Raw genomic sequence first — 25,793 nt, 5'->3', positions numbered from 1 at the left:
TTATGCACATAAATGCTTCCCTGCCTTTCCAGCAATCTTGCCCAGGTTCCTGTTTTATTGATCAGCACACTTCTTCTTATGAGTTTTGTTCTCTGAACATTTAATCATTTTTTTCCCATGTCTGTCAGTGGGTCTGTGACCTTTACACAGTGTAAAGACCAGAGCTCCCCAGTACTCTTAAATGTAGCCAGATTTGGGACTTAAACAATTTTAACACAACTCGGTGTTTTTGTTAGCCTTTTAGTTTGCTGTTCATATTACTTTTAAATAATGTAATTGCCAGTACTTTGGTTCTGTCATAACATTTGTAAAACTACAATTGCACACAAACTGGGTTAACAATAGAAAGATTTGACGTCTAATTTATTATTAATCCTCACGATTTAAATCTGAATATTTCCTAATCTAAAGATTTCTTTAGGAATGACTGCACAGCAAAATACCAAGTGTTGTTATCTGGAACATTGACGATCATTGTGATAACTGTACTTCTATAAATGTAAAGATCTAATTTTTGAGGGAAATCTTAGTGAGGGCAGACTATTGTTTTAAATTGTTGTTAAAGTGCAGGCCCCGTGTTGAAAGTAAAATCTTGAGCCTTTGTTCACCCCCCTTCAATATGTGTGGTTTAGAAAAATAATTGCTCTCAACCAAAGGCATGTTTGAAAAGATAAAGAATATATTGTGACTCAGATTAATATTATTTAATGTGCTCCACTGGATACAGACAATTATTATAATTTGAATTTCCATAGATTCTGCTCAAACATTTTGATTATGTTGTAAAACAGTATGCTGGGGATGTTACACTGGAATATGATCGCTGTTTATCTTCAATACTATGGTTGTATCCTTGTAAAAGGATGAGAGTAGCAAAACAAAGAAGCCAAAACAGGAACTGGAGAGACACCCAGGATGTGACAAAACAGAAAAAGAATTTTGAATTGATGAATGTTTCTGTAGCAAGATTGCACTGAAGGAGTACACATATTAATCCCTTAGAATCCTCACATTATATTGGCTGAACTTGTCTTGATGAAAACTTGTTTTTGCAATGCACAGAGGGGCTGCTCCTTAGGTTTTTACTTCAGATGTTTATTTGTTTTGTCATCTTGTTGAATCATTTGATATTCAAGAAGATCCCGATAAAGTCAATATTAAAATATTTGAACAGATCATATTCAGAGTAATATTTTGTAAATAAATTAATCTGCGATTTGTAAAGTTTGAGAATTGTAAAAGGTTTATGATCAAATATTTGTATTAATTGGCTTTTAAAAGCAAGATTATGCATCCTTTTTCAATGGTAAATTAATTATGTAATGTGGAATTTTCAAGTTATTTTTTTAAATCCTATATTAATTTAATTTTGAATGAAAACAGACACCTTAGAGTTGACATTTCACGGCAAATTGCAAGGTTTTTTCAATGTTGAATCTTAATCTAAAATTGAAGGCTTTGTTTCCTTCCATAACACACTTCCCACAGTTATGTCTCGTATGCAAACTAAAGCAAAAGTATGAGACAAACAGCCATTAAAGAGTCAACTTTCTGAAAAGCTGCAGTTTGACCACATGGGGCTGAAACGTAATCGGGGAAGGGGAGAGTGCACAAGGTCGAATCTTCAGTGGCATTCATAATGTTGCGCGATTGGTGGTGAAAATAGGATCACAACAGATGCTATTCAGCGTTGTGTGTGACAGAGCAAGTGAGGGGGAGAGAGAGAGAGAGAGAGCAACCAAAAAAGGGCGTTTCTTTGTCTGTACAGCAAGGAGACACTGAAGTCGGTTGAGAGAGGAAAAAATCCAGTGGAAACCGTTTGCTTAGAGTACTGCCTAAGATCTTGCGGCAGTTTTACAATCAAATAAAAGAAGTAAGTGTTTAAAACTCTTTTTAACCTCTTCCTAAGTTCTGGAAAGTTGACAAGGCTGCTGCAAGATTCTTTGTGGTGAAGAGAGCGTAACTGCATCTAATTAGGCACAGAAGCTGACGTAGGCTATGGGATTAATCACAGCAGCTTTACATTGCCCATGAACAAACCAGTCGTGCTAACTTTCTCTAGACAGCACATGCTAAGGAAGGAGCAGCGCTGGGATTTTTGGAAAAGCTGGACAGAGCGTGGCAGCTCTCAACACTCTTTTGTTCAACAGCAATAGTTTGCCTTGTAGAACGTGACAACTGGACCCTACGTTTTGAAGAGAATTGTCAGTCATACCTCTCGCAGTCTGGTTGCTGCTGTTCACAACGCAAAAGGAGAAAGGTTTTTTTAACCAACATCTGAGGAAAAAGAAAAATAATGCCTGGATTAAAACAGGAATAAATAAATAAACAAACCTTGCTGGAAGAGGATCCGTGGCTTTAAGAGCAGTGCATTTTAAATTGGAGTTAAACAGTGTAAACTGTACACTGACTGGAATTACAGGATTTTGCCAAATACCTTAAACCTGAAAAGTATTTATTTTTCAATCAATAAATTAATACAGTTTTCTCTCAAGAAAGTCTCATCTGGAAACTTTTAGCCATTGTTCTGAAGTTGAACACTTTTTTAAAAAATGCCATGATGTTGCTAAGGGAGGAAGCAGCTGAAGCCCCACTGATTGAAGAACTTCCTGTCTTTGAATCTGCCGGAATATCCGCCAAGAATCACTTTTCAAAAGAAAACATGTGGAATTTCAAGGACTGCCTCTCTTGCAGCAGCTGGGCATTTGGGCATTGTAGTTTGTGGTTAAAATGAAAGGAATTTGCACAGAGTTGGAATACAGTCTTTGAAATACCTTTCTCTTGTCAGCCGTCATGCATTTGAACTGAAAACTCGAAAGAATCCGAATTGAATGCACAAATTGGTTTGGTTGTTGTTTTCCTGGAATGATTTTATAATTTGCCTGGGCTTCATTAGTATGACAAGTGAGTAACATGTTGTTGGAATATCTAAATATAACGGCGTGCCTTTTGGATTAAAATATACAGATACATTCTACTATCGGATGTGGAATACAGTTCATTATCTTTTTTTTAAAAATTGATCTACTTTGTACTGTGGGTATTTGAAATTCCAATCTAATTATGGGGAAGCCACTCAGTAGGCCAGACTGTTTGCGACGTAATAATCCCACCTGTTTAAGAAAGAATGAAGAGGACGACATGTACATTGAAGATTGCTACATTCCGCAAAGATCTATTTACGACACCATGAGAATTAATGAACAGATAGACCTTGGGGCAAAGGCTAACCCGCCATCAAGATGTTTTGTTGACCACACACATTCGCAAACCCAGAGAGCTGTGGACTCGAGCACTTTATCAAGTAATGGAACGCCCACTACATCAAATGTATTTGAAACGCGATTTAGTTCTGAAAGTAAAAAGTTGGATGAAAGACTTATATTTGACGCATTAAAACTGAGCAGTGATGTTATTCGGTCTTCTGGTCCACCAAAGCGGAGACCGCACGTAGAGAGAAAGGAAAACACAAATCGGAGATCCTGGAAAGCTTTCCTGCCTCCAAATTTCCCAGACTTCACAGAACGAACGGAGGTGTCCGCCAATGAGCCGACCGGTAGTTCTAATTCAATTAAAGAGAAGAGGCTTTCTAGCCACTTGCTTGCTGAAAGTCCTGATCTATCTTCTGAAAAAGAACTGATCGTAGCTAAGTCAACAATAGAAAATGAACACAAATCTGCCAGAACCCTGGTCTTTCAGCAAAGAGCAGAAAGCAAATTGAAAACTCCTGCAGTTTTATCTCAAAGTTCAGAGAGTGAAAGTGCTCCATTAATGGAGTGTAAACATGTACTGGAGATGGCAAGATTTTTACCAGAGCATCATACAAGTATATCTGCAACATGGCCCAGAGCCTTCACGGCCCAAGGGACATTGGAAGATGCCTCATTTCTACATAAAAGAACAATTGATCTGGCACAGGAAAGGATCGTTACCTATGCCGCATCTCTGGAATGTCGAGGGGTGTTGGATTCTGGTGCAACCAGACTAGATGTGCTGGAGGTTACAGCTGAATTTGATGAACAGAATTATGAAGAGGCTTGTAAATGCCACATTAACCCTGAGATGGTGCAACGGTGTGAAACTGAAGAAATGCTGTTTACGTCAGAATTTCTGAGTGAAGAATTAGCACTTCAGCAACTAGATGCTGTAATCCTGGAAGGTAGAGAGGAAGATACTGACTCCCTATTGCAGTTTGAGCAAGAGGAGCAAAGATTGACTGAGGAAAAATACAATCTCATTGAAGACTCGGCACCTCAACAGTTAGATCGTTTAATTATTAAGCAGGTAGATGACACAGTCACTCCAAAATTTGAAAAAGAAAAAGTGATTGATGACAAGGAGCCTGGTAAGAAACAATTTCACCGATATACTGCAATAGAGGTTGTACAGGGAGATACTGAATCACTAATACAATTTAAAGATGAAAGAAACCCTATGGATAATGAAAGGTATATTTTTGAGGAATCATTTCAGCTAGATGATGTAGCCTTGGGGGAGGCAGAGGGGGATACAGATTCTCTGATACAATTTGAAGAAATGGAGCAAAGCCTCATTGAAGATGCAGAATTGTACGATGAATTGGCATTTCAGCAACTAGATGCTGTCATTTTGGAAAACACAGAGGGATTCCATTTTGCAATGCAGCTTGAAGAAGATGGGAGGCTGATTGAAGATGAAAAATTCCTGGATGAAAAATCAGCACTTCAGCAGCTCGATGCAATCATCTTGGAAAACACAGAGAGAGATGCAGTCTCTCCCACACATTTTTACGAAGAGCAGAGACAGACTGAAGACAATTTCATTTTTGAAGAGGCTGCACGTCAATTGGATGCTGTAATCTTGGAAAACACGAAAGGAGATGCAGACTCCCTCCTCCAGTTTGAAGATGAAGAGCGAAAGATGATTGCAGACAGCAAAGATCTCTTTGAAGAATCAGCATTTCAACAGCTGGATGCTGTCATCTTGGCAAGCACAGAGGGGGGTGCACATTCGTTAAGGTTTGAACAGGATGAGAAGAGAGTTATGGGGACGGCCAAAATAATGGAATCCGACGTGTTAATAGAAGGGGAAAAAGAATTTATAACTTTACAAACATTGAGCTCTTTAGTCAGCCGGAGTTCAGAGGAAGAGAAAATCTTTGAAGAGTTAGAAAACAAACAGCATCGCCTGAGGAGAGTTATTGCAACTGAACAAAGATCAACTACTTCTACAGAATGGAAATATTATGCTGATCAGAAAGAGATATCCGAATGTATCTTTCTACAAGGGTCTGATACTGACCCTGATGCCAATATAAATCAAGAACTTACAAATGTATCTGAAGAAGACTACAATTTACAAATTGGTCACGATGCCTCCGAAGTTATGATCGATGCAAATGAGGTGTTCATTGACGAAAATAGTAATAAAGATGAAGAAACTGCATTTGTGGTGGAGGTTACAGGTAGTGACTGTGAAACCTTAATTGACGGATGTGGAATGCAGAGTACTGGTGTAAAATGTGAAGGACAACTAAACTCTCTTCATTTCGAAGAATGTGAACCAATTGCTCTTTGCCCCCCAGCAGATCCATGCACACCAACAGATTCAGATCTTGCTCTTTATGCTCAGGAAGTGGTCATGTTGTCTGCTGTTGAAGAAAATCCGGATATGCCGACAGACTTTGTCCACTTAAATGAACATCAGCTTATTACTGAAATTCCTTCAACAGATTCCATCGAAGCCTCGTATCTCGATCTCTCGCACTGTGCTCAGCAGATGGCAACGTTGCACTGTGTGGAGGAGACCAGGGATATGCAGGCGGCTTTTGTCCAGTTAGAAGAATGTGAAATGGTTGCTGAGCCCCCTACGACAAGTTGTCCTTTCCATCCTTTAGCACCTAGTGTAGATTTCACAAACTGTTCTCAGGAAGTTATAATGTCTAATGTGATTGATGCAGACTGTGATGCAGACAAACTTCCTGGTAATTCCGATAAAGAAGAGCATGATTTTAATTTGGAAAGTAAAAGCCTTGAATTTGAAGAATGTGAAGTTAATGCTCAATCAGAGTTCTCTGACTTAGTGGAGCCTGATGCAGCAGAGATTCATAGTCTTCAGAGGGACAACTTCACTGATTTTCAATGGGACAAACAGAAAGGTTTGATAGAGTTGGATGCAATAATATGCTCAGACATTACCGACCCTGTTGCTTTAGATCCAGTGGACACTGATACCACAGAAGCACCGTGTAACAGTGATAACTCAAAAATAAATTCTACGTCTGATGCGCTTGTTCAACACGAGATAAGTGAGGTCTTGTTGATTGATGAGGATACTGACGAGCAGGTACTCGAAGCAATCAGGTTCCTTTTCCAATCTGACGAAGATGAGGATACTATTAACACCACCATGGAAAGACAAGCAAACAAAGCTCAAAGTTGGGAGACTAGCCTGCAGGCTGATGTGCTGGAAAATGTTTCCACTTCATACCTTGATGATGACTTTATCGAAGAAGGAACGCTGGAATCTTTATTTGAGATGCAGGAAGCAAGCTTTGAATCCAGCCCTTGGGGATTATCCTTAGACCCAGGACCACTCTGTGAACTGGTTGAGACCGGTGGAGACTGCTTTGCTGTGAAAGCTAATCAACTCGATTCTTCTGCTCAAAGTGATACAGATGATGAGGTATTTATCTTCCTCTCTGATGCTTAACGTCATTTTTAGGAAAACAGTTGCTTGGGCTTCGCATGAAAACCCTTTGAAACTGCTGAGCTTTATTTACAGTGTCTTGTGACTAAATTAGAAATGTAGAAATTTTTGATGGATTTTCATCAACAACTGCAATATTTGTAACAGTTTTAAGTAACAATTTCCCTCCAGGGATGAATAAAGTTTTATCGTATCGTAAGTAAACTGTGATACCCCCGTGTGTGACTTCAGCCTTTCAAGGTCCTTCACCATGAGCTGCATTCAATGTCCTGTTTGTGAAATACATTTACTATATTATGACCTTCATATTACTGTAAATATATATTTAACAAACACTCATTAAAAGCTTCCGCAAGATCTATGTCACTGTGGCAACTATTTTATTGCTCAGCTAATTATTTAAAACAAAATGTATGTGTCGACGGAGATGGGCCATTCAGTTACGAGGAGAGACTGTATAGGTTGTCTTTGTTTTCCTTTGAGTGGAGGAAGCTGAAAGGAACTTTACAGAGGTGTACTAAATTACACGAGGCTCATAGAGGGTGGACAGGGACATACCTTATCCATAACCAAGACGTCTGAAATCAAAGGGCATAGCTTTAAGGTGAGGGGGAGAGGGGACCTGAGGAATATATGTGCAATCTAGCATGTAGTGCCTGAAAAGATAGGAGGTAAGTGCTTGCAACATTATAAATTTACCTGGATAAGCTCTTGAATCACCAAGGCAAGGAAGGGTGAAAACCAAGTGCTGCTGAAAGGGATTGGTGCAGCTGAGTGCCCAGTGGTCAGCGTGCACCACGGCGCCCATTTTTGTGTCAATGTTTCAGTAATATAGAAGCTAAAGGTAGAATGGGAGAAAATAAATGTGGCATTGGCTGTCAATGGTTATTACAGGATGAGATTGGATAATATTTCAATGCCGACATAATGTTTATTTAGATTCCGATGAAAGATTTTTTATTTAGCTTCTTTGAAATTACCGCTGCACAGATTAGGTTTCAAGTCGGGGCTCAGATTTGGTGATTTGCATGGTTTTAATGTGGAGGTGCAAGCAGACAAGTTTGATTGTTAAAAATATTTCTGCTGGTCTGATTAAAATCCCTTTATATTTGTATTCGTACACCAGATAGAGATGGAGCTACCAAGGCTAACGTTACTCTTCACTTACTGTGTGAGAAAGTAGTGCTACAGTGCCTTCTCTAACTGCTGTGATCCATTGTTGAAGGTGGAGAGGCTGTTAGGTGGAGAGTTCAGCACATTTTCTCAGCAACAGTGAAGGAATAGCAACATGTTGTGCAGCGTAGAGATTGCACCTGCAATCATTGACTTTCTATTTGGAACAGGTCAGGAGTATAGTCAAATACGTTTTAACAAGTTGATTAAATACAGATGACAAACGTAGAAATAAGGAATTGCAGATGCTGATTTACGAAATAAAAAACATAAAGTGCTGAAGTAACTCAGTGGAACAGGCAGCATCTCTGGAGAACATGGATAGGTGACGTTTTGGGTTCAAGTTCACATTTATTGTCACATGTTGAGTTACATGATATTTGAGTTACCATGCAGCCATACAAGTAAAAAAGCAAACAATACACAATAGAGTTTAACATAAACATCCACCACAGTGGAATCAGCACTCTTCACTGTGATGGAAGGCAATTGTGTATTGTTGCTGTCCCTACCACTTCTTATTTTTGTTTCATTTTGTTTATATGTTTGTAATTTGCTTGTTTTAATCTATAAGGTGTCATTGAGAGCCCTGAAAGGCACCCATAAATAAGATGCATTATTATTAATATTATTATTACTAAAGTTCAGTCATTCTTTGTTCAATCATTCAGATCTGATGAAGAGAATAGTTTTAGAGGGAATTAATGTTTACGGTGTGGGATGGGCTGCAAGTCCAGCTGGCTACTTTGCCTGAATAGTGTTGTTGTGATTTGAAATTGTTGGCATTGCACCCAACCAAAGTGAGTAGTGAGCACCCCATCACTTGTGCCTTGTTATCAGGGTGTGAATATGTGAGTCGCTTGCCATATGATTTAGTCTCTGACCTGCATTTAGAGCCATGGTCGTTACTTATCTAGCTGTGGTTGAGATATTGGTTAATGGTGACTCCCCCCCCCCTACACACACCCTACCCTCTGCAAGTTGCTGATAGTGGGGGCCGGGAAACTGCTTGTGCACGTCAAAGATAGGTGCCTAGACGTTGGAGGTGCTCATTGCCTGACACTTGACACAAATGCTACTTGCCACTTGTCTGCCCATTCCTGCACTTGCCCTGTTTATTTTCTCTTTGTGCACTCTCAGCCACACATGATATGAATGCAGTCATGTACAGTATGATCGGTATGGATATCATTGTGCTTTTCACTGTATCTTAGTACACGTGACAATAATATACCAAAAACAATCTGGAACGCTCTCCCTCTGATGGCTCGTTGAGATAATTATTCTGGCAGCATTTAAGAAGTAATTAGATGAGCGCTTGAAATTGTACAGATGTTCATGAACCAAATGCTGAGAAATAGGATTCCTATGGGCCAGCATGTACCAAAGGTCTGACTGGATTTGTATTGTCTGACTGGATTTGCTCCTTTTTCTGTTTTCGGGTGCTTTATATACATTAGAGATAAATATATTCCAAAGTCTTGTACTTTCATATTCCTTTATTTTGAAATCAAAGTGGAATTCATTGCCACAGACAGCTGTGGAGGCCAAGTCAATGGATATTTTTAAGTGGGAGATTGACAGATTCCTGATTAGCATGGGTGTCAGGGGTTATGGGGAGAAGGCAGGAAAATGGGATTGAGAGGGAAAGATAGATCAGCCATGATTGAATGACAGAGTTGACTTAATTAGACCGAATAGTCTAATTCTGTATCTAGAACTTATGAACTTATAAAAGTAAGACTGTATTTGCAACAGTGAAAACTATTAGAGCATTTTCTGGTGTTGATCATTTATGAGATCAAATATAATACTACACTTCCCATAAAAAAAAATTATTTCTCAAGGCAGGTCTTAAAAACATCTTGAATGTCTGCACAAGGTGGACATTAATGAATCAATAACCTGTGCGCCAAGTGGTAAAAAGGTTTTCCAAATGTTCATTTGGAGCTGTCTGTTTTTTTTGTCACTGCCTAACACAAATTGAGAATGTAATCCTTTGTTAATAACCTGCATATTACAATGCCCCTTTTCTTAGTGTGCAAAATTATTTGAATGTTAAGACAGGGCAATATGGACAGTGGTTTTATGCAGCAGGCAGCTAGAATTGAATGCCGATTCTTCCAGTTGTTGCAGAAATTGCAAACAAATTGCTCTTTCCACATATTGATGAAAGGATTTGTTTTTAATTAAGATTAAGCTTTATTGGTTTTGCAGTGTTTACTGATACTTTATTAGTCAGCCTGTGGTGCCACATAATATGTATGTCACAACAGCTGGAGGGGATTTACAATCCAGTTGGCTTAAGGAATTTTAAAAAATGGAATAAGTTAATTGATCACTTGTAACTGTTCTGCCATTCAGTGAAATTATGGCCAAAATCTTATTTCAGCGCTACCTTCCTGCATTAATCCCAGTACCCCTGGGTTTCCTTGGTATGAAATAATCTTTAGCGTTCTATGTTAGCACAGGCAACTGGGCAGCCTGCTAGAATAGTGACGTCTCAAGATTCACTAATTATTTAAGTGAAAACATTATTTCCAAAATCCCTCTCCTGAATGGCTGACCCTTTATTTTGGGACTGACCACTCGTTCTGGACACCTCCGCCAGAAGTTAGCATGCAACAAAAGTTTTTCACTGTACCTCAGTACACGTGACAATAAACTAAGCTAAGTTTAAACTTTGTATTGGCCCTGTAAACCTCATTTTGTATGTTTTAGTTAGATCTTCAGATTTCCAGGCTTGATAGTACACGTCCAGTTCACTTTAAAAAAGAAAAAGGTGCAAAGTGCTGGAGTAACTCAGAGGGTCGGGCAGCATCTCTGGAGAACATGGATAGCAATGTTTCAGGTCGAGACCTTTCTTCAGACTGATTGTGGGTGCAGTGGGGGGTGGGTGGTGGACAAAGCTGGAAGAAAGAAGGGGCAGAACGAAACTTGGCAGGTAATCGGTGGATATGGGTGACAGAGGTTTTTTATGGCCAGATGGTTGGACAAAGGCCAGAGATGAAAAGACAGAAGCTGTGAGACGAAAGAATTGAAGAGTTACAAATTGTGAAGCTAGAGGAAGGAATGTAGGTGGAAGGGGAGGGGAAGAGACAAACAGATGCAATCCAGGTGTGGCACAGGGGGGAAGGACAGTTTAAGTTATTTAGAATTGAAGAATTCAATGTTCATACCACTGGATTGCAAGTGCTGTTCCTCCATTATGTGTGTGTCCCAATGGAAACACTCTACCAATGGAGTGGGCCCAGGATAGACAGTCTGGGAAAGGGAAGAGAATTAAAATGGTTAGCAGCCGGGAGATTCAGTACATCTTTGCGGGCCGATCGGAAGTGTTTGGCGAAACAGTCGCCAAGTATACGCTAGGTCTTGCCAATGTACAGAAGGCCATTTCAGGAACACCAGATGCAGTAGATGTGGTTAGAGGAGGCGCAAGTGAACCTCCATCTAACCTGGACTCACTAGCAGTCCTTCCAGATGACACAGAGGTACATGTACACTTGTATTATCAGGGTTCTTCAGTTTATTACACTGATCCCCTCATCCAAATTGTTGTTTTTAGATTGCCAAAGACTGTGCCCTAGTACCAATCCCCTCCAGTCCTAATGCAGGTTTTAGCCGAAAACATAGACAATTCCTCTCCCCGCCCCACCAATCCACAGATGCTGCTTGCCCCACAGCATTTCTGCAGCAGATTGTTTGTTACCCTTGTTACCATTGGTTACATCCTCCCAACTTGAAAATTACCCATTTATTCCCCCGTTTTCTGTCAAATAACCAATGCTCACTCCACACTCATGTATTGCCCACGATAGAATGTTATGTACACTCGTTTTGTTTAATGACCTCTTGTGGGGTCTGTTAAGGGCCTGTCTTCCTTGGCGATTTTTTTTTGGCGACTGCCGGCATCATTGACTGACGTATCAGGTCACTGAAAAATACGTGGCGTGACACGGCGTGATGACGTATGATGCGACGTATGATGCGCGGTGTTTTTTCCTGTGTCGCAAAAACGTTTTGTTGCCGCTGGATTTTGAAATGTTCTGAATCTTTTGGCGACACTGATATGATGTCGGCAAAATCGCCAAGTGGGACAGGCCCTTTACTGGCATTGCAAGAGTCCAAATGTACCACACCAACTGGTTCCGCCTTGGCTATTCTGCTAGTTACAACCTCAAATTTCAAACTGATTTGTCAAATATGTTTGGTAGACAACAATGCTGGAGAAACTCAGCGGGTGCAGCAGCATCTATGGAGCGAAGGAAATAGGCAACGTTTCGGGTCGAAACCCTTCTTCAGACTACACCACTGTCAAATATGGTTTTTTTTCCATAAATCCATCTTGTCTCTCTCCATTCCTACATTTGCTTCCCACTTCCTCAATAACAAATTCCAGCATATTCCCCACCACTGAAGTTATGCTAACAGGATTGAAAGGGCTCTATTTCCTCTCTTTTAAATAGTTGGGTTACATTGCAGTCTTCAAGTCTGCAGTCACATTCTGTTCAAGAATCTAATATTGTGTAACAATCAATGAATCTGCTCTCTCTAGAGCTGCTCACTTCACAGCCCCAGGATGTATGTCAATGATTACTTTAAACCTAAAAGAACCAACCTGGTTTTTGTAAGATACATTTTCTAAATGGTTATGTGCATAGCTAGCTCAAATATCATCACATCTGTGAAAACCATTTTATAGCAGTTGGATCTCTGTCTGCATTTCTTTTCTCTCTGGCGCTCGCTCTCTGGCGTTCTAGTTCTCTCACCCAACGTTATGCTCCTCGAAGATAAAATTCTACTGAGAGAATTAGATCAAAGCAGGAGATTTTTATTGTCATGTAGGGACACTAAAGGTAAAAGGTGCAGTGCATGGGAAGGAACTGCAGATTCTGGGGCTGTGAAATGAGCAGCTCTAGAGAGAGCAGATTCATTGATTGTTACACAATATTAGATGCTGGTTTAAACCAAAGATAGACACAAAATACTGGAGTAACTCAGCGGAAAAGGGCGGCATCTCTGGAAAGAAGGAATGGGTGGCGTTTCGGGTCAAACCCCTTCTTCAGACTGGCTCTGGATCTTCTCTCCAGAGATGCTGCCTGTTCTGCTGAGTTACTCCATCCATTTCGTGTCTAAAAGTTGCAGTTCATTTTCTGTGCTGCAGAAAACGAGCAAGGACACTTCTGGAAGAGCTGAAGTAATTTTAAGTAAAATGTTAAATAAAGGAATGATTTTAAGTGACAATTATATATAATTAAAATACAATATCTTCTAAGTTTTACCAAAGACTACTCACAGTCAGAAAATGTTAAACAAAGGAGGCCCGTTAAAAAAATAAATAGGAATTGTCAACAGGCCTTTTTATACTCTTCCTACCAGGCATATGATATATAGAGAATAGCTTTATTTATAACTTGGAGGGAAGAGTGGAAGTTCTATCGTTTTTGGAGTACATTTGGTCATGCGTACATTATCCATGTTCCGTGGTGTCCTTTTAAACGTCTCTATCTGACCATGTTGAGTAACAAGTTTTTGTTTACATCTCTAAGTTGAAATGAAATCTGAGTTCCTCTGTTTTCAGATCTCTGGAGTCGGCTTTATTTGCACATCAACTTTCTAACATCTTAAGCTTGCCCGTTGTCTTAATGTTGGTCAAAGAGAATAATTATACAGACCTTTTAACAAAATCAATCTGTTCCTCCATTTTGCATCTTTGAGCTTGATTTCAATCTGTTCTGTTTTCCAAGAGAACTTTGTGTATCTGAGTTATTTTAATTTTGTAATGTCTTAAGACTGAATCCTCCATCCCTTGAGAAAATGTAATTAGATAATATTTCATTGTGACTTTTTGTGACTTTCATTCTTTTATTTCAGACGTTTCAAAAGGTTCAGGTGGATCCTATACAGTACAAACTTCAGCAGGCCAATGGAGTGGGTCAGGGTCTTATTCAGAGTGCCGCAAAGAATGCGAATACACAAGGACTGGAACATGATCTAGATGAAACTAATATCAGATGGAACACGCTCAACAAAAAGGTCGGGTTTTCTTTGTCATTTGTGCAAAGCAACATTATTTGGCAGGGTGAGGGTAGTTATTTGGCGGTATTTATTCCGATGGGAAAGTAATTGAAAAATATTTTAAATAAAATCTATATATCGAGACTGTGTGTAAACAGTCATAGAGTCTTACAGCACGGAAACAGGCCCTTCGGCCCAACTCGCTCACTCCGGCTAACATGTCCCATCTGCACTAGTCCTACCTTCCCGCGTTTGGCCCATATCCCCCTAAATCTGTCCTATCCATGTACCTGTCTAAATGTTTCTTAAACGTTGCGATAGCACCTGCCTCAACTACCTCTACTGGCACCTTACCACCCTTTGTGTGAAAACGTTAGATCCTTAGTATCAGATCCTTATTAAATCTTTCCCCCCTTAAACCTATGAGCTCTGGTTCTCGATTCCCCTACTCTGGGCAAGAGACTGTGTCTACCCAATCTATTTCAATCACTAGTTCAAAGGAAATTCATTCTGAATGTTGAGTTTCTAGAATGGCAAGCAAGTTGGTCAACAAGTACTTGAGCATTTTTTTAAATGCTTATAAACATTATGATATTTATGTACACTTATAGGCTCCGATTTTGCTGCCAGTTCCTTATCCAATATCCACATTTATTCATACCACCCAATGGCCGCCATGAAGTGCAACAGTGTGGCAGGAGCTTGCTAACACTCCCCCGCACTAAAGTGGGGGATCTGGTCTGAGATCCTGTGCTAGGTTACACCGACCTGCTACAGAGACTGCAAGCCCCCTCATTTGAAAGTCAGTTGTAGGGCTGCAGAGAAGAAAAATTAAAACACTTAGGCAAGCTATGCTTTAGTTTTAAATATTTGCTTTTAATTTTATTGTTGCATTTTAGAAATATTATTGATATTATTGATAAATATTGATTTATTTACAACTGTTTTAAATGGTGCTGAATACTCATAAACATTGATGCATTTTGATGGCAAAGCTAGGGCCAAGGTTCTGCCATCTGTCTAAGTCTTCCAGAGCAACTACAGTGCCCTCCATAATGTTTTGGACATTATTTATTTGCCTCTGTACTCCACAATTTGAGATTTGTAATAGAAAGAAATCACACGTGGTTAAAGTGCACATTGTCAGATTTTATTAAAGGGTATTTTTATACATTTTGGTTTCACCATGTAGAAATTACAGCTGTGTTTATACATAGGTCGTCCCCCATTCCAGGGCACCACAATGTTTGGGACACATGGCTTCATGGGTGTTTGTAATTGCTCAGGTGTGTTTAGTTGCCTCTTCAATGCAGGTATAAGAGAGCTCTCAACACCTAGTCTTTCCTCCAATCTTTCCATCACCTTTGGAAACTTTTATTGCTGTTTATCAACATGAGGACCAAAGTTGTGCCAATGAAAGTCAAAGAAGCCATTATGAGACTGAGAGACCAGAATAAAACTGTTCGAGACATCAACCAACCAGGCTTACCAAAATCAACTGTTTGGAACATCATAGAGAAGAAAGAGAGCACTGGTGAAGCTTACTGATGGCAAAGGGACTGGCAGGCCATGGCTGATGACAGAAGAATTATTTCTATAATAAAGAAAATTCCTCAAACACCTGTCCGACAGATCAGAAACACTCTTCAGGAGTCGGGTGTGGATTTGTCAATGATCACTGTCTGCAGAAGACGTCATGAACAGAAATACAGCGGCTACACTGCAAGATGCAAACCACTGGTTGGCTGCAAAAATAGGATGGCCAGGTTACAGTTTGCCAAGAAGTACTTAAAAGAGCAACCACAGTTCTGGAAAAAGGTCTTGTGGAGAGATGAGATGAAGATTAACATATCAGAGTGATGGCAAGAGCAAAGTATGGAGGAGAGAAGGAACTGCCCAAGATCCAAAGTATACCACTTCATCTGTGAAACACAGTGTTAGGGGTGTTATGGCCTGGACGTGTATGGCTGCTGAAGGTACTGGCTCACTTATCTTCATTGATGATCCAACTGCTGATGGTAGTAGCATAATGAATTCTGAAGTGTATAGACACATCCTATCTGCTCAAGTTCTCAAAACTTCCTCAAACTCATTGGCTGGCGATTCATTCTACAGCAAGGCAATGATCCCAAACATACTGCTTAAGCAACAAAGGAGTTTGTCAAAGCTAAAAAATGGTCAATTCTTGAGTGGCCAAGTCAATCACCCGGTCTGAACCCTATTGAGCATGCCTTTTATATGCTGAAGAGAAAACTGAAGGGGACTAGCCCCCAAAACAAGCATAAGCTAAGCATAAGCTAAGCTTTAGCATAAGCTAAAGATGGCTGCAATACAGGCCTGGCAGCGCATCACCAGAGAAGACACCCAGCAACTGGTGATGTCCATGAATCGCAGACTTCAAGCATTCATTGCATGCAAAGGATATGCCACAAAATACTAAACATAACTACTTTCATTTACATGACATTGCTGTGTCCCAAACATTATGGAGCCATGAAATGTGGGGGGAGACTATGTATAAACACTGCTGTAATTTCTACATGGTGAAACCAAAATGAAAAAATGGCCTTTATTAAAATCTGACAATGTGCACTTTATCCACATGTGATTTTTTTTCTGTTACAAATCTCAAATTGTAGAGTACAGAGGCAAATAAATAAATGATGGGTCTTTGGCCCGAACATTATAGGCACTGTAAATGGGCAAGGCCTGTTCTGGCTAACCCACGTTACCCATTACATCATTCAAAGCCTTTCCATTAATCAAAGCTTCGCCACTTGTCTCTGGATTTGTTGCAGCCAGCAATTTTGACGTTGCTGATTTATAGCAGGTAAACTTATAGAAGTGGCAGGCACAGGTGCCAAAAAATCTAGACCATCATACTTCATGACTATTCGAAGCGCTTAATACAGAACAAATTATTTTGAAGTGCAATCACACTTGCTTTTGAATGAGACCATTCAACCATTTTCCACGTGCCACATGCAACAACATCTTGTGTTGAAACAAACTAACGAATCAGAAAAAAACAGCTGCAATTCTGGCCTTTTGAAGGATGTATAGGAAGGAACTGCAGATGCTGGTTTACACCAAAGATAGACACACAATGCTGGAGTTACTCCAGCATTTTGTGTCTATCTTGAAGGATGTTTAGCTTTGGTAGTACAGCAGTAAAGGGATTATAATTTGCCTCACTGCACATAGTCTTCCCCCCCCCCCCAGCCCCCAATCCTGAGAGCTTCCAGATATCTCTATTGAAAGTGCAAGTGGACAAATGCACTTAACAGGTGATGGAGGATCGCAGTTCCCTCTGGTGTCCCTATACAGTTGAATAGCCAAACATAACCCACTGTGAGCTAACAGGAATAAAAGGCAATTGGATGAGCATGTGAGTGCAACTAATAACTTACACTTGTAGCAATGAGAAAAAGATTTTACAAATTAAAAAATATATAATTACTTTCAAGAGATGAAAAAGTAAAATTTGTAACTTCATCAATAAAGACCGTGCTTCAGAATAAATACAAAACAGTAATGAAGTCCTAATTTGTAAGAGCAATGCATGAACATTTGCCGACTGACAATCATCCACTCAGTGCTAATCCCCTCCGGTAAAGCAGCTGGTAAGTCATGTCCAACATGACAGATGAATGTCCACTTTTATTTACTGCGTCCCTTTGCATCTGTCTCTCGATCTCTTCCCTATCCCCAAATTCTTACCTGCTCCACCCCCATCTCCTGTCCTTTCTCCTATCTATTCTTCTCTTTGGCTTCTTACAATCATTTCATTCTTGATATTTTCTCTGTAACGCTTCTGTTTGAGGAGGGGGAATCCTAAATGAGAGTTGTTAATACTTCATTTTCCCAGGTGGCAGAACGTATCTCTCAGTTACAAGAGGCACTGTTGCATCGTGGAAAATTCCAGGATGCTTTGGAACCTTTACTGAGTTGGCTGACGGATACTGAAGAGCTAATTGCCAACCAGAAACCACCTTCAGCGGAATATAAAGTGGTGAAGGCGCAAATACAGGAGCAGAAGGTATCTTTTTGTTATCTGAATGGTGTCCGATGTGCAATGTCATAGATTAGAAGGCATAGTTTTAATATCCGAGGGGCAAAGTATAAAGGAGATCCGCAAGACAATTTTTTTTTATTATCGACTGTTCGGGGTGCGTGGAAAACGCTACCAGAGGTGGCGGTAAATGCAAATACGATAGTGGCGTTTAAGAGGCTTTTAGATAGGCACATGGATGGAGGAATATGGGTCACATGCAAATAGAGGAGATTGGTTTAACGGTATCATGTTCGGCATTGAGATTGTGGTGTTTTGCGATGTTCTGTTCCGGTGCTACACTATTTTCAGTTGGCTGTTTATAATTTAATAGCTATACACTAAAAGGATAAAACTTAAAATATGAGGCCAACTTATAAAGTACCTTGTTGAATTTTTAATTTCCAGATTCGGACCAACAAAGAGACATTTGTTCCATTTGCAAAGATGAACAAATGTCTATCCACTAGGTCTTTGCCAAATCAGAATAGCTAAAATCACTGTTTCTCTAGAAATCTTTGGGAAATGATATTCGTTTCAATGCCAGATTTCCATCCTAGAGTGCTGTCCTGATGAAAGTATTTGGAAAATCAATTTGTTTTTCTGCAGATACACATAATGACAACATACATTCCACTAACATATCTCTCGTGTTGCTTATATCTAAGTTGAACATAAGGAAACAGATGTTCAATTTTCCTCAGCTCAAAAGGGCCAGCAAATGTTTTCGTCAAGGCCATGTCACAGCACAATTCACTGCACATTGCTTTCAGGAAATAAACTAAATGTGCTTTGAGGTCAAGAGGTGGGCAGAGTGTTACAGAGGAATAAATCAGTTTGAGGAGCCGGTCACCAAACATCAAGACCTCGGGGTTAATTTACATTGACGAATATGGGTAGGCAGCGTAGCTGGACCCGAAAATCTATTTTGAGAAAATCCATTGGAAAGGAATTTTGAGATGAGGGTTGGTATCTGATAATTGTTAAGCAGAATTGGAAATTTCCAATTGCCAAGGCGAGATAGAGGGATTGGGAGAGGGAATTAGATCATTTTTATATGAATCATTTCTAAAGCAGTTGTAGAATTCTACAGTGTTGTATATTGTTTTAAGCTCGACATTCAATGTTCCCATCCCTTTATAGTGTGGTTAATTTGTGGATGAGAGGTTTCAGTAACCAAATAAACTAACTGAAGACTTCAAGTGTGATAGACCTTTTGCAGATCCCCAATAAACATTTCCCGTTCTGCTGAATTAAAGGAATAACCTCTCAGTGTTGTGCTTGTTAAAAAAAGATCGCTGTTGTGTTTATTGATATCTTTGGAATTAAGGCTAGCAGTATTAAAGGGATTGTGACATGGAGTGTTCTAATGGCAGTGGAACGGCGCCAGCTTTGTGAGTTAAATCTGCCCGCTCGTGGTTAGAAAAGCATTATCCCTGGAAGATTGAAAAGGTTGGGAGCCTGGTGTCACTTCTGAATCTGTGTGCATCAAGCGTCCTTGAATGTTACTGTTGCATTGTGCTCGGATGAGAAACTAATCAGTCGATGGGATCTTCACCATGGAGCATTTTTGGCTGGCGGTTTTGGCACAGTTTGCAGCTTGTTTTCTGTCAGCAAAACTATATTTACCCTTTATATTTGTGGTCTTCCCAATGCATGCTTTGGCAGGTACAGTAAATCTGGAGGAGGAGGGAAGTAAATTTACACATGCTTGACATAATTATCATGGAATTGAAAAGCTTTCACAGAACAAATGCTTACTTTTCCATTTAAATTCTATTTATCCTCAAGCACAGTATAGTTGAACATCAGGTGGGGGGGGGGTGGAGGAAACATCTGTATATTTTAAGACATTTATGGAAAGTGCAGTAAAGGACCAATAATTGGACATTCATTTGTTTGGATATCCTGATGGTTCAGCATCTGGTTCAGTCATTAGACCAGCATGTGAGCAGAGGGTGCATAGTGTAAGTGAGGTGTGGGGGTCTGGCAAGTGGCCAGGCCTGGTGTCCTGACTATGGGTCAAGTGTGAATCCAGGAGTGTAGCCAGAACAATAGCGGTCTGGAACATCGGTAGTCCTGCGGCTATTAACGCGATTGTGGGATGTTTATATACTTGCTGCTTTATATACAGAAGCTGTACCCTGCAACTGCGGAGGGCTTGGGGAGGCCCTGACCACGGGGAACAGTGGAGGAAGAGACTGACTTTGGTGCCTTCCCACACAATGGGGAACTTTGATTCTGCTGTGTGGGGATGTTTTATGTTAAATTCTATAGTGTGTTGTGTCCTTTATTTTTATTTTTATTGTATGGCTGTATGGGAATTTCATTTCACTGTGCCATCTGGCACATGTGACAATTAAATCTATCTTGAATCTTGAATCTCTCTTCAAACTCACAGGCTCATTGGAAAATTTATTATCCTACTGTGTAGCATGAAAAATATAGTGAAATAAAAGTATGTTCAGGTATTAACAGGACTGTATGTTCCGGTATTAACAGGCTTAGCAGAAGACCATAAGACGAGGGAGCAGAATCTGGCTATTCGGCCCCTCGAGTCTGTTCTGCCATTCGATCATGGCTGATCTATTTTTTACCCCTCAAACCATTCTCCTGCCGCCTTCTCATAATCTTTGATACCCTTACCAATCAAGAAACTATCAATCTCTACTTTAAAAATAGACATGACTTGACCCCCACCCGCTTTTGTGGCAATTAATTCCACAGATTCGCCATCCACTGGCTAAAGAAATTCCTCCTCGTCTCCATTTCAAAGCTACGTTCCTTAATTCAGAAGCTGTACCCTCTGGTCCTAGACTTTCCCACTATTGGAAACATCCAAAACTCCAGAATTCCGCCTGTTCAACAGTACCAAATCCCAAAAGTGTCAAATTATCAGTGTTTTACTGTGTGATAAGTCTCTACCTCTTGATGGACTGATGGATCAGTTATTATTATTCAATGGGCAATGCAAAGACAAATTTAAATCTAAAGTGCATTGAAACTATTGCCATTGTTTATTTTGTTCCTCTCAGCTCCTGCAAAGACTACTCGATGATCGCAGGTCCACAGTTGAGATCATTAAGGTGGAGGGAGAGAGGATTGCGGAGTCTGCAGAAACAGCAGAAAAGGATAAGATCCAGAAACAACTGCCCAATCTGCGGGGCAGATGGGACGGTTTACTGAGCAAGGCTGCTGCAAGGTACATGGCCTTTTTATTTTCATAGAGTCAAGAGTGTTTTATTGTCATATGTCCCAGATAGAAGAATGAAATTCTTACTTGCTGCAGCACAGCAGAATATGTAAACATAGTACACTGTAAACAATATAAATGAGAGAGAAAAAAGTTCAGTGTGTATATATACACATCTCACAAGTACGCACGCACACACACATATATATATACATATACTCAAAAAACAAACAATAGTAGTGCAATAATAATAATAATAGTCTATTGTAGCTCAGTTTATTTGAGGTTGTGGTGTTCAATTGCCTGAAGGCTGTAGGGAAGAAGCTGTTCCCGAACCTGGATGTAACCGTTTTCAGGCTCCTGTACCTTCTTCCCGATGGCAGTGGCGAAATGAGTATGTGGCCAGGAAGGTGATGATGCTGGATCTGATTATGCTGGATGCCTTTTTGAGGCAGCAACTTCAATGAATCCCTTCGATGGTGGGGAGGTCAGAGCCGGTGATAGACTGAGCAGTGTCCACATCTTTATGCAGTCTTTTCTGCTCCTGGACGTTCAAGTTGCCGAACCAGTCAATATGCTCTCTACTGTACACCTGTAGAGGTTCAAGAGGTAGAGACTAATCAAAGTGGTCATCAAATGCCAAAACCTCCATCAATTTTTCAGAACTGCAATTTCCAACCAGTCATTCTTACTCAGGGCAGAATTTTGAAGTCAATTTTTTCTATTGTTTATTTGAATGGGACAGATCTCCACCCATACTTGTCATTGACCTATGTGGTAAGTGCAAGCTTGTCCAATACAGTTTCACGGTTATCAGTTGGATTGCCAAAATCAGGCCAAGCCTCAATGGCAATTATGTGCATAGCACTGGGACCTTGCGTGATAAATGTCAGCACCTCTCAGAATCAATTGAACATCAAACAATTTGAAGAATGTAAAATATTTTGCATTAAAATAATCACAAACTGAATCTCGCCAAAAGATGCTGCTCTATTATGAAGAAGGCATGCTTCGGCTTTTTAATTTTATTTGAATCAATATCTTTATCACTCAGGTACACACAAAATGCTGGAGGAAATCAGCAGGACAGACAGCATCTTTATCACTCAGTCTCCTCCCTATTCAAATGCATGAGTCACCGTTCTTGCATTTAATGTAACCCGACTCAGTTTTAAAAGCCTAAAGCCCCGTCCCACTTAGGCGATTTTTTTTCGGCGACTAAGTTGTCGCCACATGGTCGCAGGGTGACGCCTGTATGGTCGTGAGTAGTCTCCTCAAGCCGCCTAAAGAGCCGTAACGTTTTTCTGGTCGCTGCTGGATTTTGAAATGTTCAACATTTTTCGGCGACTGTGGGCTTGATGTAGCTTGTCTTCTCCTGTCGTAGGTTGTCGCCAGGGTAAAGCAGGTTGTCACCAGCTGCTGATTTCGGTGAATTCCATTGGCGACTACCTACGTCAACCAGCGACAGGTACCGGCGACTGAATTGTCTTCAGTTGTCGCCGACAGGGTCGTTGCTTGTCGTAGCTTGTCGCGGGTGGACGTAGGTCGACTTCGGTTATCGTAGATTGTCGTCTGTGTGGTCGTAGGTGTGGTCTAGGTGGACATTCTAATGGGTCACCAGTTGTCAGTAGCTTGATGTCGACTAGGTGGTAGGTTGTCGTAGCTTGTCGTAGACATTGTTGTGGGGGGGGGTCCAGTCGCCGCTTTTTCGGCAACCTGCTATGACTGTGATAGTTGCCAAAAAAATCGCCAAATCTTGTTTGACATTTATCACTTTCTATCATTTTTTACTTGGTGGCATTTTATATGGAGAAATGGCCAAAGTTAAACTTTGAAATGTCAGCATTGATTGCCAAAATCCAGTCCAATAACTTAGTTGCTCGAATATCAGTGCAATGGTGCCAGGATTGCAGATGATTCATATCTGTATCAGGGGGAAAAAATAAACAACATTTACAGAAATTGCAATGATTCTAAAGTTATACATTAGAAGGGCTGACAGTGTTTAAAAACCTGACCTGAATCTACATTGATAATTATATTAATTTCAGAGAATATATTAATGGAAAAGGATGCTCTTGCTGCATCTGGGTTCAGGAGAACCTCACTATATGCTTACTTTTAAAATACCTTACTCTGAGCACAATGAGCTAATGATTGCAGCTGGTGGAGTAAAAATGTTGTACTAGCAGTTAAAGTGGTAAATTCTTGACTGCATTTATGCTGTAATAATTTCATGAATCACGTGTATGTGCAGCTGCAGGGAGAATCACTATCGACAACATTTACAACGACTTAATGCAACCCCAAGATAATAGTTACTCCATTTTAGCTTTATAGATCCATTCACGTTATTTCAATCTGTACTCAAATGTTTAGGATTTGCTAGGAATGCAGATGTTTTTACTGAGGATAACACACTGGGAGAAAAATGTATTCATTTTGATCAGCAAATTTTATTTCAAATACCATATATATGGATAAAGCGGCTGTCCCACTGCGGCGACCTAATCTGCGAGTTTAGAAGAGTTTTCCCTCGACTCAAACTCGCAGCATGGTCGACACCTGGTCCTATGAGGTCACTGGAACTCTCCTTCATGCTCGAGGGAAGTTCCTGCAAACTCGCGGCCTGTTTGGTCAAGGAAAACTTTTCAGCATGTTGAAAAATTTTCCACAAGTAAAAATTGGTCGGCATGGTTCTTTCGAACTCGTAATGGTGAAGTGGGGCCGCTATGTAGTTATAGGCAGTCGAGGGCAGTATTGATCTATCTAAACTAGGATATGTTATGTGGCATATTTCATTTATATTGATTGGTGATTTTGTGTTAATTAATATTTGCACTCCAAAACATACTTCAAAAAGCCAATGTGGTCCATCACAATGCCTTGCTTTATTTATTGATACAGGCAGCAGCAATTGGAGGATATTTTGGTCATTGCAAAGCAGTTCCATGAGACGGCAGAGCCGCTCAACGACTGGTTGACCAGTAAAGAGAAAAAACTGGCCAACTCCGAACCTGTAGGAACTCAAACTGCGAAAATCCAACAGCAAATTACACGTCATAAGGTAAGAGACAGCATCCTATATCAATTCAAATGTGGTCTTCTTGGAATACATGGCATGTTTTAAAACATGAGATTATTTACACACAATCCCCTTACAATCTCCTTGGTGTTGACGTCTGAAATGCATATGATTTTCATCTCCGTACTATTATCGGAAATTAAAATTTGGATTTTCTTGTATTTTACTGCTAGGCCTTTAGTTTCGTATTCAATTAAGAATTTTTTATAAATTGAATTTTTTTTTTAATTCAAAATTACTCCACCGGTCTATGAAGAGGAATGGATTTGAATAATGTGTTTTCTTTGAACTTCTAGTTTCATCACTAATTCTGTGAGGGGTCAAGGTTTCTTAGGGAGACCGGCCCACATAGATCGTTTCATGTTCCGTGTAGATAGCCTTTATTATTGTGTTAGCGATGACACAGTCCTTTGGGCCAAACATTGATGCCAACCAAGAATCCCCATCTAAGCGAATTGGCCCATACACCTCCAAATCCTGCCTATCCATGTATCTGTCTAAGTGTCTTTTTAAATGCTTTTTTAAATACCTGCCCTAACTAACTTCTCTGGCAGCTCATTCCAAATACCAATTGCAAATACCCACCACCCTGTTAATCTGTGAAAAAATTGCCCGCAGGTTCCTTTTCGCTCTCACCTTAAGCCCATGTCTTCTTGTTCTCGATTCCCCTACTCTGGATAAAATACTCTATGCTTTCACCCTATCCATTTCCGTCATGATTTTATGCATCTCTAAGATCATCCCTCGACCTCGTTGCGCTTCAAGGAATAAAGTCCTAGCCTGCCCAACCTCTCTCTATAGATCAGGCCCTCAAGTCCTGGCAACATCAACAGAGATAGCTCAGCGGAGAACACGGATACGATGAAATCACAATCAAGCTAATAATGTATTTGTCGTACATCCATGTTCAAACTAGAATTCACCATGAGATGAAGGAATCCTCTTTTTGAAATATGCTTGCTGTTGTTCCAGCTGATACTAGCTAAATTGTACAAAACCTTGATCCTTCCTGACTTGTATAGCTTAACGTTCACAGGGTGAACTAACTCATTGGGAAATCAGGTGGAGAATATCATTAGATTCATAATTATTCCAGCACTGTTGTGCTAATTGATGGCATTCAAAGCGAACAGCTGAGATGTACTTGATTTTGGAAATTAGTAAAAACTGAAAAATGATTAGTAATTAATGGGTTCACACCACATGTTACTTATTAGCAAGAAACATCCTTGGGAATGTAGAGAAATTTGCAGCCCCAAGTTATCCCTGTGGCACAAGGAATAAGCAGTTGTGTGAGATATTGTACCTCAAAGTACGAATGTACTGTATGGTTTGCAAGTCTGAATAGAGCATTTGTGGTTTGTTGTTTCATGTATACAACATGTGTTAAAATAATGCCCAAATTAATGGTTTGAAAATCTCCGGTTATAAATAATCTGGGTTCAAAAGTAATTTTTTTCCTGTGTGTTTTTTTTAAATTGTACACTATTAATAAAAGCAAGATGAGGGTCAGGATGTTTCCTGCGTTACTAAATTGTGAATAATTAGCTTTGCAGATGTTTGCTTTTTTTGCACCAAGTGAGCTC

At 40.0% G+C, this 25,793-nt stretch overlaps 1 protein-coding gene across 29 annotated transcripts in view; it reads left to right on the top strand.

Annotated features, from left to right (window-relative positions):
- The window catches only part of macf1 (microtubule actin crosslinking factor 1), a 437,138-nt gene that overhangs the window by 330,288 nt on the left and 81,057 nt on the right, over nucleotides 1–25,793 (top strand). For all 29 annotated transcript variants that reach the window (XM_033045293.1, XM_033045299.1, XM_033045287.1 and 26 more), the window contains 4 exons: nucleotides 13,735–13,896; nucleotides 17,747–17,917; nucleotides 20,965–21,131; nucleotides 24,030–24,189. In XM_033045293.1, the coding sequence (XP_032901184.1) occupies nucleotides 13,735–13,896; nucleotides 17,747–17,917; nucleotides 20,965–21,131; nucleotides 24,030–24,189 (660 nt within the window). The remainder of the gene's footprint in view (nucleotides 1–13,734; nucleotides 13,897–17,746; nucleotides 17,918–20,964; nucleotides 21,132–24,029; nucleotides 24,190–25,793) is intronic.

This window comes from Amblyraja radiata, chromosome 27 (genome assembly GCF_010909765.2).
Source record: "Amblyraja radiata isolate CabotCenter1 chromosome 27, sAmbRad1.1.pri, whole genome shotgun sequence".
Taxonomy (NCBI): Eukaryota; Metazoa; Chordata; class Chondrichthyes; order Rajiformes; family Rajidae; genus Amblyraja; species Amblyraja radiata.
This window is presented reverse-complemented; position numbering and strand designations above follow the sequence as displayed.